The 12,500-nt window shown below is 42.9% G+C and overlaps 1 protein-coding gene across 10 annotated transcripts in view; it reads left to right on the top strand.

Moving 5' to 3' along the window:
- Positions 1-12,500, top strand: part of LOC147022808 (mitogen-activated protein kinase kinase kinase kinase 5-like) — a 149,995-nt gene that overhangs the window by 47,037 nt on the left and 90,458 nt on the right. For 8 of the 10 annotated variants that reach the window (XM_085887627.1, XM_085887628.1, XM_085887631.1 and 5 more), the window contains 2 exons: positions 4,141-4,188; positions 10,379-10,421. In XM_085887627.1, coding sequence (XP_085743753.1) covers positions 4,141-4,188; positions 10,379-10,421 — 91 coding nt within the window. Of the gene's footprint in view, positions 1-4,140; positions 4,189-9,995; positions 10,035-10,378; positions 10,422-12,500 lie in introns of those variants that run through there. The other 2 variants (XM_085887635.1, XM_085887634.1) reach the window with 2 other exon arrangements.

Here is a 12,500-nt window from a genome sequence, read left to right as displayed (position 1 = left end):
GGCCCCAAAGGCCTGCTCTTGCAAAATGTATCCTAGAATCTTTGATATCCATGATGCAGATAGTAAAACCAGCTTAGTGACCATTTTGATTGCTTTACAATTCACTATAACTTGCTGGCATCACCACGTATATAATTTTTAGTTCGGTCTGATTTTTTTTTTAATTGCTTTCACTCCAACACAATGTTTAATAAATAGCTTGAGGCACAGTGACTCAACTGAACAATCCTGATAATGCTGCACTCAACATGCACACTCGACGCTCAGACACGAGGTGTAAGCACATAAAATGTACTTTTTACAGTCTTAGAATTGCCTGGTGTTGGGTTAACAGTTAAGGTGGCTGAGTTTAGATCTTAGGGTCTTGATTTTGAGCCCCCTGTTGTTACGTTGAAATAACACCAGGTGGGTTGACTGAGCCTGCCATCCTTCCGATACTGACAAAATGAGTACCAGCTTACTGGAAACGGGGGACATTGCATCAGCAGCACAGCCACACTCCCAGCAATGATGCAACCAGCATCCACAGGCTGCATACAAGATAATAAAAACATCTTAGAATGTAACTTCTTTGGAGCTTTTGCAAACTTTGTGCAATAGTTCACCAAATAGTTCTTACAGTCTCGCTGATGATGTAACATTGCTCATCATTAAAATGTTTCAGATGTTAAAGATCTGTGTATCGGTTTAGGATTGTAAAGATCCCTAAAAACGAGGACCATTATGTAATGGCACCCTGACCAAATTTCCTGTTTATAGATTTCAATAATGTTAAATTCGATTCAGTTCTTGGGTAAGAATGAGGTGAATACATGGTGAGGGGAGTCATTGCATCACCAACATCAAACAGTTCAATTTTCCAGTAGCATAGTAGTATAGTGCGGATCAGGCCTGGTGTTGGCTTAATGGATAGGGTGGTGCGCTTGGGATCCTAGGGTCCTGAGTTCAAATCACGCTCTACAATTGAATTAATACCAGGTGGGGTTTATTCAGCTCGCCATCCTTCCGAGGTTGACAAAATGAGTACTGGCTTGCTGGGATGATTGAGCCATTTGAGTATCTTGTATCGGAGTGGCGACCCATCCAGGATTGTGCCCACGAGCACAGGAGACTGCTTTGGCAGCACCGACGCTCTGTGCAGAGTATGGTCCCAATGGATGGATGGATGGATGGTGGCGAAGCGGGTGTGGGGTGGGTTGTGGGGATTTTTTTGGATGATAAAAAAAATAATACATTCTATTTTTACATAAAGATCGAGGCTAAATGACAATGGAAAAGCTGAATGACAGAGGTGTGATGTTGACACAGGGATGGAACAAAGGGTAGTTGCCATACAAGGGAGAACGGAGAAGTGGAGAAGGAACAAACACAGCGGCAGCATAAGTAAGGACATAATGACAGGATAAGGGAACCGAGTGGACTGAGAAGACAAGCAACTTGTAAGCAAACAGGAAAAAGTGACAAAGATGGTAAATGTAGAAACATGTTGGTTACACCAATTAGTCTTGTGATCATGGCTTCTACCCTTTCCAAAGGTACGAGGTCAGATCTGATGACACCACCTCATAGAGGACATCCATATTCCACGGTACTGTGGATGAAGCTTTGTACACTGTTAGGAGCTGAGAGCAGCTTAGCAATGACTGGGCTTTGAGGAGGATTCCAAGGTGCCTTCCTGCCCTGGAGTCTGTAATGATATGAAGGAACCACTTTATTATGCTTGTTACGTGCACTTATACATGTGCCAGATACGGTTTGCCCTCTTCCTGTATACTGATGGTGATATGAAGTAAAGCACTCGGAGACTCTATTCTGCTATTGTCCATTTATATTATATTCGCAAGTCTCGTGGAAGTTCCTTTTATAGGTTCTGGTAATCCAGCGTAAATTACTTGTCACAGTATTTTCAGGACAGTCACGTGCAGTCTCCTGCTGTAGTGCATCTTGCTTGCTCCACCCAAAAGGGACTAAGTCGATGTCTTGGGTATCTGGGCCATCATTGAAGGTAATGTTGTTGACCTGTAAGTCAAGGGATATGTCATCTCACTTACCTGGGTTAGGCAGCCTGCTCAGTGCGTCGACGAGTATCATGGAGGTCCCTGGCTTGCATTCGATGGAGAAGTTGGAGCCTTGAACGTTAATTAGTTGTTGTTGAAAATGTGGCGGGGTGCTGGTCAATGGTTGGTTGCAGATCATCACTAATGGCTTGTGATCTGTATGGACGTAGAAGTTGCTTCCAAACAGGTATGTATGGAACCGTGCAAGTCAAAACACGAGTACTAGGGTTTCCCTCTCGATGTTTGAATAGTTTGCTTGCGCAGTGGATGCAAATGCAACTGCTTTGCCATTTTACAGAAGGCATGCGTGAGCCCTTTCTGAGATGCATCAACCTCCAGAGTGCTCGGCATTTCTGGATTATAATATTGCAGGCGTGATCCGTTGGAGATTGAGTGCTTGATAGCAGTGAACATGGCTTGCAGTTCTCGCAGAGCTGTGCAGCTTCATCAAACAAAATTGGATGTTGATGATGTATTTGCAGTTGAAATTTTGTGAAAACGGTTTAATTGTTTCTTTGTTGCAAAGTTGAAGTGAAATTCTAACGAGATGTCTTATTAATTAATCACTCCAGTTCTTCAAGTACACTCCGGTAAACTGTGGATCAAACTGTGGATTTGAGATTTCGAACGTTACTTCAATGCCATTGACTTCAACAACCTTCAGGAACATTCTGAACTATTATTACGATAATTTTTAATAACTCAACGGGTGGAATATGGGTGTTTACCTTCAAATATGAGCTGAGAGGATAGCCTAGAGGTATGCACACCCTCCTCTAAGCTCTCTTGCCTAAGTTTGAATCCTGACCCAGCTCTTAACTGTCATCTGGTGTTTCACAGGCAGGATGATTCATCAATGTGTGTGCCGTCCCGGATGGACGTTAAATGGGCGTCCCATCTGCCTGCATTCGTCGGTGGACGTTAAAGATCCCACGGTGTCCTTCACGAAGAGTAGGCAAGCTATCGCTGGCACCCTGAACAAATTACAAATTCCTGCCCTAACCAGCAGAAGGCACTACATCGGTGGCACAGCTGTGCCCTCAGCAAATGATGCTACCCCACAGCCTTGTGCTGCATACAAATGAACAAATCTTCAAGAGGGAGAGATGTCGTGATATTCCGTAGTGATATTAAGGAATTATATTATTATGCCTGCGACACATATGTATACATGTGCCGGATACGGTTTGCTCTCTTCCTGTATACTGATGGTGATATGAAGTAAAACCACTCAGTGAGTCCATTCTGATGTTGTCCATTTATGTTATGTTCGCCTCAAAATGTATCACTTCAGAGTCCATTTTAGATATGTGTCAGGAAAGGTCAGAGCAGATTTTTCGTGCAGCAGCTCCAAAGACTGCACCTCTGATAGATGATTTTTAACACAGGAATAAACTGGAAGGTTACCCACATATCCTTTATGTAGAGACAAAGTACCCCGGATGCCCTTGGCAGAAAGTTTAATGATCAGGGCTGGATGCCAGATGGTGTCAAATTATTGGGAGATGTCCAGTGACACTACCCTGACCTCGAGCTTGGGGTTTGAGGTGCCCATCCATTTCTGAGTTAGCAGAAGGGACATATCTAGGGTCAAATGGCTCAGACAGAACACAAATTGGTGATCTGATATTGAACAGTTGAAGAGGATCTAGGCCTTGAGATCTACTGAGGTTTATTGATGCCATTTATTGCTAATCATTACTGACTGCTCTGTTGTTCAGAAGCTCTGTCTTGGCACCCTTTTTATGGATAAGAATGACACAAGCCACCATCCCATAGTAAGAGGAGGTGACCCTCCAAATAGGATCTGCAGAAGAAGAGTGAAAGAGGAACAGCAGGTTCAGACGCACAGGTTTTGAAGCAGCTAATGGAGTGTGGATGAAGCACAGACATTATGGGCTCAACAGTCTTGTCCTGTGTCTCAGTGTTCTTGTATATCCCAGTGCAATTTTATTTTTAATCATTGCTCAAATTTTAACATATTTTCCAAGTATGGAGTGGTCACTATTTTATTCTACCATGAAGATGATGTATAATGCTGACTTTCTCATTGATGTTGTTGCTGTTGCTGTTGTTTTGGAAGGGCCTGGCCTACTTGCATTCAAACGGAAAGATACACAGAGACATAAAGGTGGGTTGCTTGTTTTGAGGATTTATAAAGGAATTGTCACACTGGAATAGGTATTTTCACAAGGATTTCCCATAACACATTTACAATGGTTGATAGAAGCACCAGTGCTGGTTGGAACAGAAAAATTGCTTTCAAAAGAAGAACTCAGCAAAGCACAGTTCATTGCACATATGAACGGGAATCTGAAACAGCTGGCATAAAAATGCTGTTACTGCCATTTGCACCTTTTTTCATGCACACCTTGCATCCTGATAGATGGGAGATAATTGGAAATCTGCCTGAACGATGAGTTTCATTGAGACTGTTGTTTTCACATGACCTGCAGAAGTTACGCTAACACTGCAAAGTTACTAGCTCAAATAATACCATATTGGTTACAAACCCAAATGATGTCATATGAGTTACTAGCTCAAATTATGCCACATAAGTTATTAACTCAAATGATGCCATATTAGTTACTAACTCAAAAGTGACTAACTTAAATGATGCCATATTAGTTACTAACTCAAAAGTTACTCACTCAAATGATAACAAGGAAATCCAACACAGGTGGAGGCCATTCAACCCATCATGCCTGCGCGAACACCACACCAACCCATCTACACAAGATCCAAGGAAGAAAATGCAAAAAATAGTTTTTAATTAATGAAATTTTTTTGTTTGTTTGTTTGTTTGTTTTTGGGGTTTATTTATTTATTTGTAGTTTTTGTCGTTTGTTTGTTTTTTCCTTTTCTTCCCCTCAGGGGAGCGGGCATGGGCTTGGTTAAAAACACACATCAACCACACAACCCCCCCTTGACAAGACCCCCACCAACAGCACTCCGTACACAATCACCCATCAATGCTCAAACTACCTAAAAGTCTTATCAACATCCCCATACCCCTCTATCTACATAACTTCCAGGTACCTATCTAATTCAAATTTAAACTTTATCTGCTTTTTCTGCTGCCACTACCTTTCCAGGGAGACCATTCCATGCATTAACTACTCTCTGAGTGAAAGTCCCCTGCCTTGCTACCGTCTTAACTCAGTTACTTGATGCTCAATGCTACCGTCTTGATGCCATATTAGTTACGAACTCAAAAGTTACTCACTCAAATGATGCCATATGAGTGACTAACTCACATGATGCCACATTAGTTACTAACTCAAAAGTTACTCACTCAAATGATGCCATATTTGTTACGAATTCAAAAGTTACTCACTCAAATGATGCCATATTAGTTACTAACTCAAAAGTTACTCACTCAAATGATGACATATTGATTACTAACTCAAAAGTTACTAATTCAAATGATGCCATATGGGTTCCTAACTCATATGATGCCACATTAGTTACTCACTCAAATGATGTCATATATTAGTTACTAACTCAAAAGTTACTAATTCAAATGATGCCATATGAGTTCCTAACTCATATGATGCCACATTAGTTACTAACTCAAAAGTTACTCACTCAAATTATGTCATATATAAGTTACTCATTCAAATGATGTCATATTCCTGCCCTATTCCACATATTAGTTACAAACTCAAAAGTTACTAACTTATATTATGCCATATGAGTTACTAACTCACATGGTGCCACATTAGTTACTAACTCAAAAGTTACTCACTCAAATGATGCCATATTTGTTACGAATTCAAAAGTTACTCACTCAAATGATGCCATATTAGTTACTAACTCAAAAGTTACTCACTCAAATGATGACATATTGATTACTAACTCAAAAGTTACTAATTCAAATGATGCCATATGGGTTCCTAACTCATATGATGCCACATTAGTTACTCACTCAAATGATGTCATATATTAGTTACTAACTCAAAAGTTACTAATTCAAATGATGCCATATGAGTTCCTAACTCATATGATGCCACATTAGTTACTAACTCAAAAGTTACTCACTCAAATTATGTCATATATAAGTTACTCATTCAAATGATGTCATATTCCTGCCCTATTCCACATATTAGTTACAAACTCAAAAGTTACTAACTTATATTATGCCATATGAGTTACTAACTCACATGGTGCCACATTAGTTATGAACTCAAAAGTTACTCACTCAAATGATGCTATATTAATTACTCACTCAAATGATGCCATATTAGTTACTAACTCAAAAGTTACGAACTCAAATGATGCCACATTAGTTACTAACTCAAAAGTTACTAATTCAAATGATGCCATATTAGTAGGGTTGGGCATACAACCATACTTTTTTTGAAAGGAGTGTTTTTTATGGCCAAATTTCACGCTGATCACGAATCCGTTGAACTTTTTGACATAGGATGATGTCTTAGGTTGGTAAAATGCAAAAATTCAAAATGGCCGCCAAATTTACCCACTTTTCGGGTAAAATTTGATAATTATGGCTTACTAGGGCATGTAATATGAGGGTTGGGCACACATTGACTTTTTCTCTGTTGTCCCGTTAAAAGGAGTGTTTTTTATGGCCATTTTTCATGCTGATCACGAATCTGTTGAAATTTTTGACCTAGGATGATGTCTTAGTAAGACGTTACTCATAGGTTAGAAGTCTTCTTCGTAAGACATCATCCTAGGTCAAAAATTTCAACGGATTGGTGATGAGCATGAAAAATGGCCATAAAAAACACTCCTTTCAACGGGACAACAGAGAAAAAGTCGATGTGTGCCCAACCCTAATATTAGATGCTAACTCAAAAGTTACTAACTCAAATGATGCCATATTAGTGACTAACTCACATGATGCCGTAAAAGTTATGAACTCAAATGATGCCATAAACTAACTTGCGTTTAATATCGGAGGTTAGTTTTTTTGCAAATCTCGTCGAGTTCTAAAATGGGAGTGGTAGGTACATTTATCTATTTTATTGTATTGACCACAGTTAAAGGAAAAATTAAATATTGTGAACTGTGAACTAAATAAGGTTTTAACGAAGAAGATTATAGAACAGAAAAGAAACTTCGACACGAAAGACATTGAAAATTTAATGAAGAATAATGGAAGCTTATAAGTCTACAAGCGAAGCAAAAACAAAACAAAGTGTATATTTAAATCTGCAACGGTGGAATAGTGATCAGTAGACTACAAATTAGTGGCAAAGATTGTGATTGAAAGAAGTGTGAGACGAGGAGATACAAAATTGTTCACTGCGTGCCTAATTGTGATACAACAGCTAAATTGGAAAAATGGAGGAGTCAATATTGATGGAGAAAGAGCAAAGCAACTACGATTTGCAGATTACATTGTTTTGACTCCGACCAGTACCAAAGGAATGGAAATCATGATGGGAGATATCAATTTGGAGAGTGAAGTCGATCGAACAAAAAATGAGGATGATAAAGACAAAAATTATAATATTGTCGTGTCCACGTCTGTTAAGACCGACCGGGACGGATCACAGACCAGGTCTACCTTGGAGGCGAACACGTGATCCTTGGGGATTAAAGCACGCACAGGACGGGAGGCGGCGAAGCACGTCCCAGAGGCGTTCACCAGGACGGAAGCACGAGGGTTTATACTCGAACCCACGACGAATAGACAGGCACAATAAACTTTAATAAATAGGGTTTAATGACCATAAATCAATTGCTTATCATGGAAATAAATCAAAGCGTAATAATAAAAATGTGAGGTAAACTAAACCTAATTTCAAAAGGCCTCCACAGTGACACAAAAACAGACAAGGGGAAAGTTAAAATAAAAGAAAATCCCTTCCTTTGTTCTGGCACTTAGCTGGGTGTCCAGAGATAATCTTTGAGGAGCTTGGGGATCGAACCGTGTCATCTTGCACGGGAAACCGCACCCAAAGTGGCACCGAGCCGCTCTCTGGGCGGGAAACGTACGTGGTAATTCACGTGGGTAGCCCTCCTTCGTTAACGGTCCACAAACCTGCGTACAGTTTATTCTCACGATCGAATGTGCCAACCCCGCTCCTCTCTTACACCAGGTCCACTCACAACAATGGCCCACCTTCCTCCTCGAATACACAACGGGATAACACTGAGTTCGCTGAGAGGTGTGCTCCTGTTCTTCCTTCTCTCTTCTCTCTCTCTCTCTCTCTCTCTCTCTCTCTCTCTCTCTCTCTCTCTCTCTCTCTCTCTCTCTCTCTCTCTCTCTCTCTCTCTCTCTCTCTCATAAACGTACACTTCATGACACAGCCGAAGAGACAACGGCTCGCGTCTTGCTCCAGCATGCGGAAAAATTCACATCAGCACGAAAACGAGAATCGCGCTGTGATATTTCGTCGTCGTGTCGAGGAAAAGCTAGAGTGGTCCTATGTGCTCTGACCACCATCCCCTCACACCAACTCCCTGCTTCAACCAATCATAAGCTTCGGGGCATGCCTTGTTGGCATGAAGCCGAGAAGCCGGGGTTTCTTGCCTGCTCGGAAATGTTCGTCGTCATTATTGTCGTCGTCGAAAGCGTGGTTCTTTTATTTCCGGTTTTGTAAATGCAAAAACATAGGAAAAGGTCATGGGGGCATTCACATACTGGGAGAAATTAGCCTTAATCCGTACCTAATTAACACGGCACCACCCCCCCCCCCCTCCCATGTGGTGACACGTCACAATCTTAAGCTGACGGTTTCCCTACTTAATTTACATCGAGATATATCCTGCTCGTCCACGGAGTATACTACTCCATACCATCCCACTTTTGCGATGAAATTCCTCCATCTACCCCACAAACATAACAGTATGTTGAAAAGCTATGCCAGAAAGTGAGAAATTGAAATTGATAGTATAAAATCAAAGAAAGTAGTGATTGCAATTTCCTATGTCGATTCATAAAAATGGACACAGAACACTTTTGGGAAACGAGGAGACATATTGGAGCAGTACAGGAGAGGTAGCAATATTTCATCATTTATAAGGGTAATTGACGAAAATCCTATAACTCTCCGTGTGTGTGTGTGTGTGTTTGTGTGTGTGTGTGTTTGTGTGTGTGTGTGTGTGTGTGTGTGTGTGTGTGTGTGTGTGTGTGTGTGTGTGTGTGTGTGTGTGTGTGTGTGTGTGTGTGTGTGTGTGTGTGTGTGTGTGTGTGTGTGTGTGTGTGTGTACGTACGTATATATGTGTGTTATTTAGTACATTCTAAATTCTAGATGTTTTTTCAGAATGGATTCCTTGAAGCGCACCAATGGAGTTCTGTTTCTTATGCCCTCCAACTCTCGTTGTGGCCCCTTCATTCCATAGCATTCCACCACCTCTGGGTGTTTGTGCAAGTCTGCCCATGGCTTGGCTGCAGCTGAGTTACTTCCCTCCCAACCTCATCCACAACCACCCCCACCCAAACACCCCTCTCCCCCAACACTACCTCATGCCTTCCCTCAACCAACTTCCCCCCCCACCACCAACCCAAACCGACTTTCTCCACCCACCTTTTAATTCTGGCAGAGCCCATACGGTCTTTTTCACCTTCAATAGCACTTCCCTCCAGCGCGTGCACTGCGCCCTGTGCCCACAATACACCGCTGTTCTTGGACATGCTTGTGTCAGTTGGGCTGCGGATTTTTCTGGCAGGCCTTGTACAAACTACCAGAGAAACCTGGCTTTCCTAACACTCGTGTCATTGTTTTCACAGCCTTTTCTACATTCCTGTGAGCCTGTCTGTTCACCTTGAGGGGCATGCTGTCATGTGATGCACCATGTGTTTACTGGGCTCTGCTTGTAACGACATTGCTATTGTATTATATCATTACTCTTTCCATTTTCATGAATTCATTGGTTCAATAGGTGTGCTGACAAAACACTCAAGTGAAACTGAAACATCCTCTTTACCTCCATAATCCTTACCTCTAGATGCTCTCGGCTTGAAATAACCTCTACAAATGAGTGCCATTGGTGGACAAATGGTGATTGTTTGGGACATGCCAATACAATGTTGTGGTTTCTTCCACGGAGCATAGTTACAAGAATACCATTTTAGAGCCTGACCCACAAGACACGATCCACTTGTTTCATTGCATTTCAAACCAGCATTGTACCCCTTCTTCTTCTCTTCGCCTTCATCTTCATCTTTTATTACCATTCCTTTACTTCTTATTCTTCTTCATTTGCACCAAAAGCTACTGCCACCTTACCTCATTGCTAATTTTCCTGAAAGGTGCCACTGGAAAAATACTGAAATAATTTTCTGATTTGCTCCTCGTTTTCGTTATTTATTTTATTTCATTCTTGGCGTTGTCTTTTGCTGCAGGGTGCAAACATCCTGCTGAAAGATCAGGGAGATGTGAAACTTGGTACGTCATTCTGGATCACTTATTTTTTGTTCTGATGTACATATAATGTGAACGTAACTTGTTTCCGTTAGTTTTAGGAAGCTTGCACATAATTAAGACATTTTTCTGATTGGTGTTTCACATTGCCTCGATGTTGAGTTGCAGACTCGATGGACAACTCCGTTGCATTTTCAACACGGCTCATGGCAGTCGGTAATAGCTTCAAGATTGTAAAATATCAAACATAAACAAAACCTCCAACACCACACGCTCTTCACCACTCTGAGCCAAAAGATTGGAGATGACGGATCACTTGGAAGATTGGAATTGCAAACAGGGTTTTGCAATGCCGACACGACGATTGCACAATGCCATATTTTGCACCGTCATCTCTGGTTACAGGACAACAGCGAACTACCATTGGTCGAACCGTTTTGAAAACCATTTTGGCACTTCTTTACTTACCTGAACAGGTAATTATAGCACAAATAAAAGAGATGAAGCCCATCAGGCCTGTGCAATATCCACATCCCAGTTCTCTTGCTTAGAGTGTGTAGTGCCAAGGTGGTGCCATGCAGCAACACCCAAGAGCAGGCCAAGATTCCAGCACACATTGGCCTACTCTTTTTACTTTTATTTTTGAAACCATATTGCAGGATCATTAATACCCACACCCAAAATATTGTTGTGGTTGACCAAATTCGCAAACCACCATTCAGGTCCCTTAGGTGAGATATCTCGGTAAGTATATGTGTAGTTAGGCCCAAACCCGTTGTCTAGAGGGAATAAATGTCATTCATGAGGGCTGCGACTCTTCAGGATAGCCGTTTTTCTTTTACTATCTTTATTTTGGACCAACCGCCATTATTACCACCACCAACCACGTCTCAACAGCCATCACAACAACAACCACCAACCACAACGCCGCTTCACCACAACCGCCACGACCTTTACCGTCACAACTCGCCACCATCGCATCACCGTCATCTCGCGCCACTCGTGGGCACCGATGCTGGACTCGTGCGGAGCGCGCACCGAGCAGCGTGTTCAAAAACATCACGGACTTTCCGCAGAAAAACGGATCAAAAACGACTCACGCCCACTTTTGTTCCGTCCAATCGGTGAGCGAGGGGCGATTTGGCCCCGCCTCCAGGGCGTTGGAGGGCGGTCGCTATATGCAAATTCATGGATCAAAAAGCATTCACGCCCACTTTTCCTCGGGCCAATGGGGAGCCAGCAAGAGAGGTGAAAGGTCGGAGGCAGAGGGTCAAAGATGAAGGAGCGAGGCCACGGGGGATATAAGGGGCCGCGTTCGTCAGTCGAGTGAGTTCAGTTCGCAGGAGGAAGAGTGGAGTTGGAAGCGGAGGAAGAGTTGGAGAGTTGGCAGTTGGCAGTTCGCAGTTGGGAGTTCGCGGAGTCGGAGTGAAGAGGACGGAGCTGTGGAGAGGCGGCGGCGGCGAAGGCGGTTGAGGGGGTGCTCGCGTCGGATTCGGGGAACTGCGGAAGGAGAGGCCGGCGGCGCGACCGAGGTCGTGGTGGAGACGCTCGTCGCGGGACCCAAGATTTTGTGAAATCCTCCTTTCCCCGAGCATCAGCAACCCCCTCCTGTTTCCCCCCCGCGCTGAGATAGTGCGACAAAAGGGGGCCCCCTTCCCACCCCCTACCAGACACTGTCCGCGAGGCCCGCGGAGTTGAGGCACCACCGCCGCTCCGCGTCTCATCATCAGACAGGTAGGCCCGACACGGTCTCGGCCCCAGGCCCGCCTACCCCCTCATCCTGGAGGGTGGTTCTCTTTTCTTTTGCTTTGGGAATATGTGTTGTCGGCGCCGTCTGTGAAGTAAAATTGTATAAGTGTTGCCGAGTGCCCGGTAGTCGGATAGATCTGCATTGTTGCTTTTGCTTTTTGTCTTCTTCTTTTACATGTGCTTTTGGTGGAATTGTATATGTGTGCTTTCCGTTCATCGCGAAATAAATGTGCTTATTGTTGAACTGTTTTCCCGCTTCGCTTCATCATTTCTTTCATTGAATCCCCATCTTGCTTCACGTAAAGGGTTGGACGTGGGCTAAGACGCCCGATAATTAATCGAACCGTCGAGGCC

This window comes from Eptatretus burgeri, chromosome 7 (genome assembly GCF_056783735.1).
Source record: "Eptatretus burgeri isolate ZD-2024b chromosome 7, Ebu_testis_v1, whole genome shotgun sequence".
Taxonomy (NCBI): domain Eukaryota; kingdom Metazoa; phylum Chordata; class Myxini; order Myxiniformes; family Myxinidae; genus Eptatretus; species Eptatretus burgeri.
This window is presented reverse-complemented; position numbering and strand designations above follow the sequence as displayed.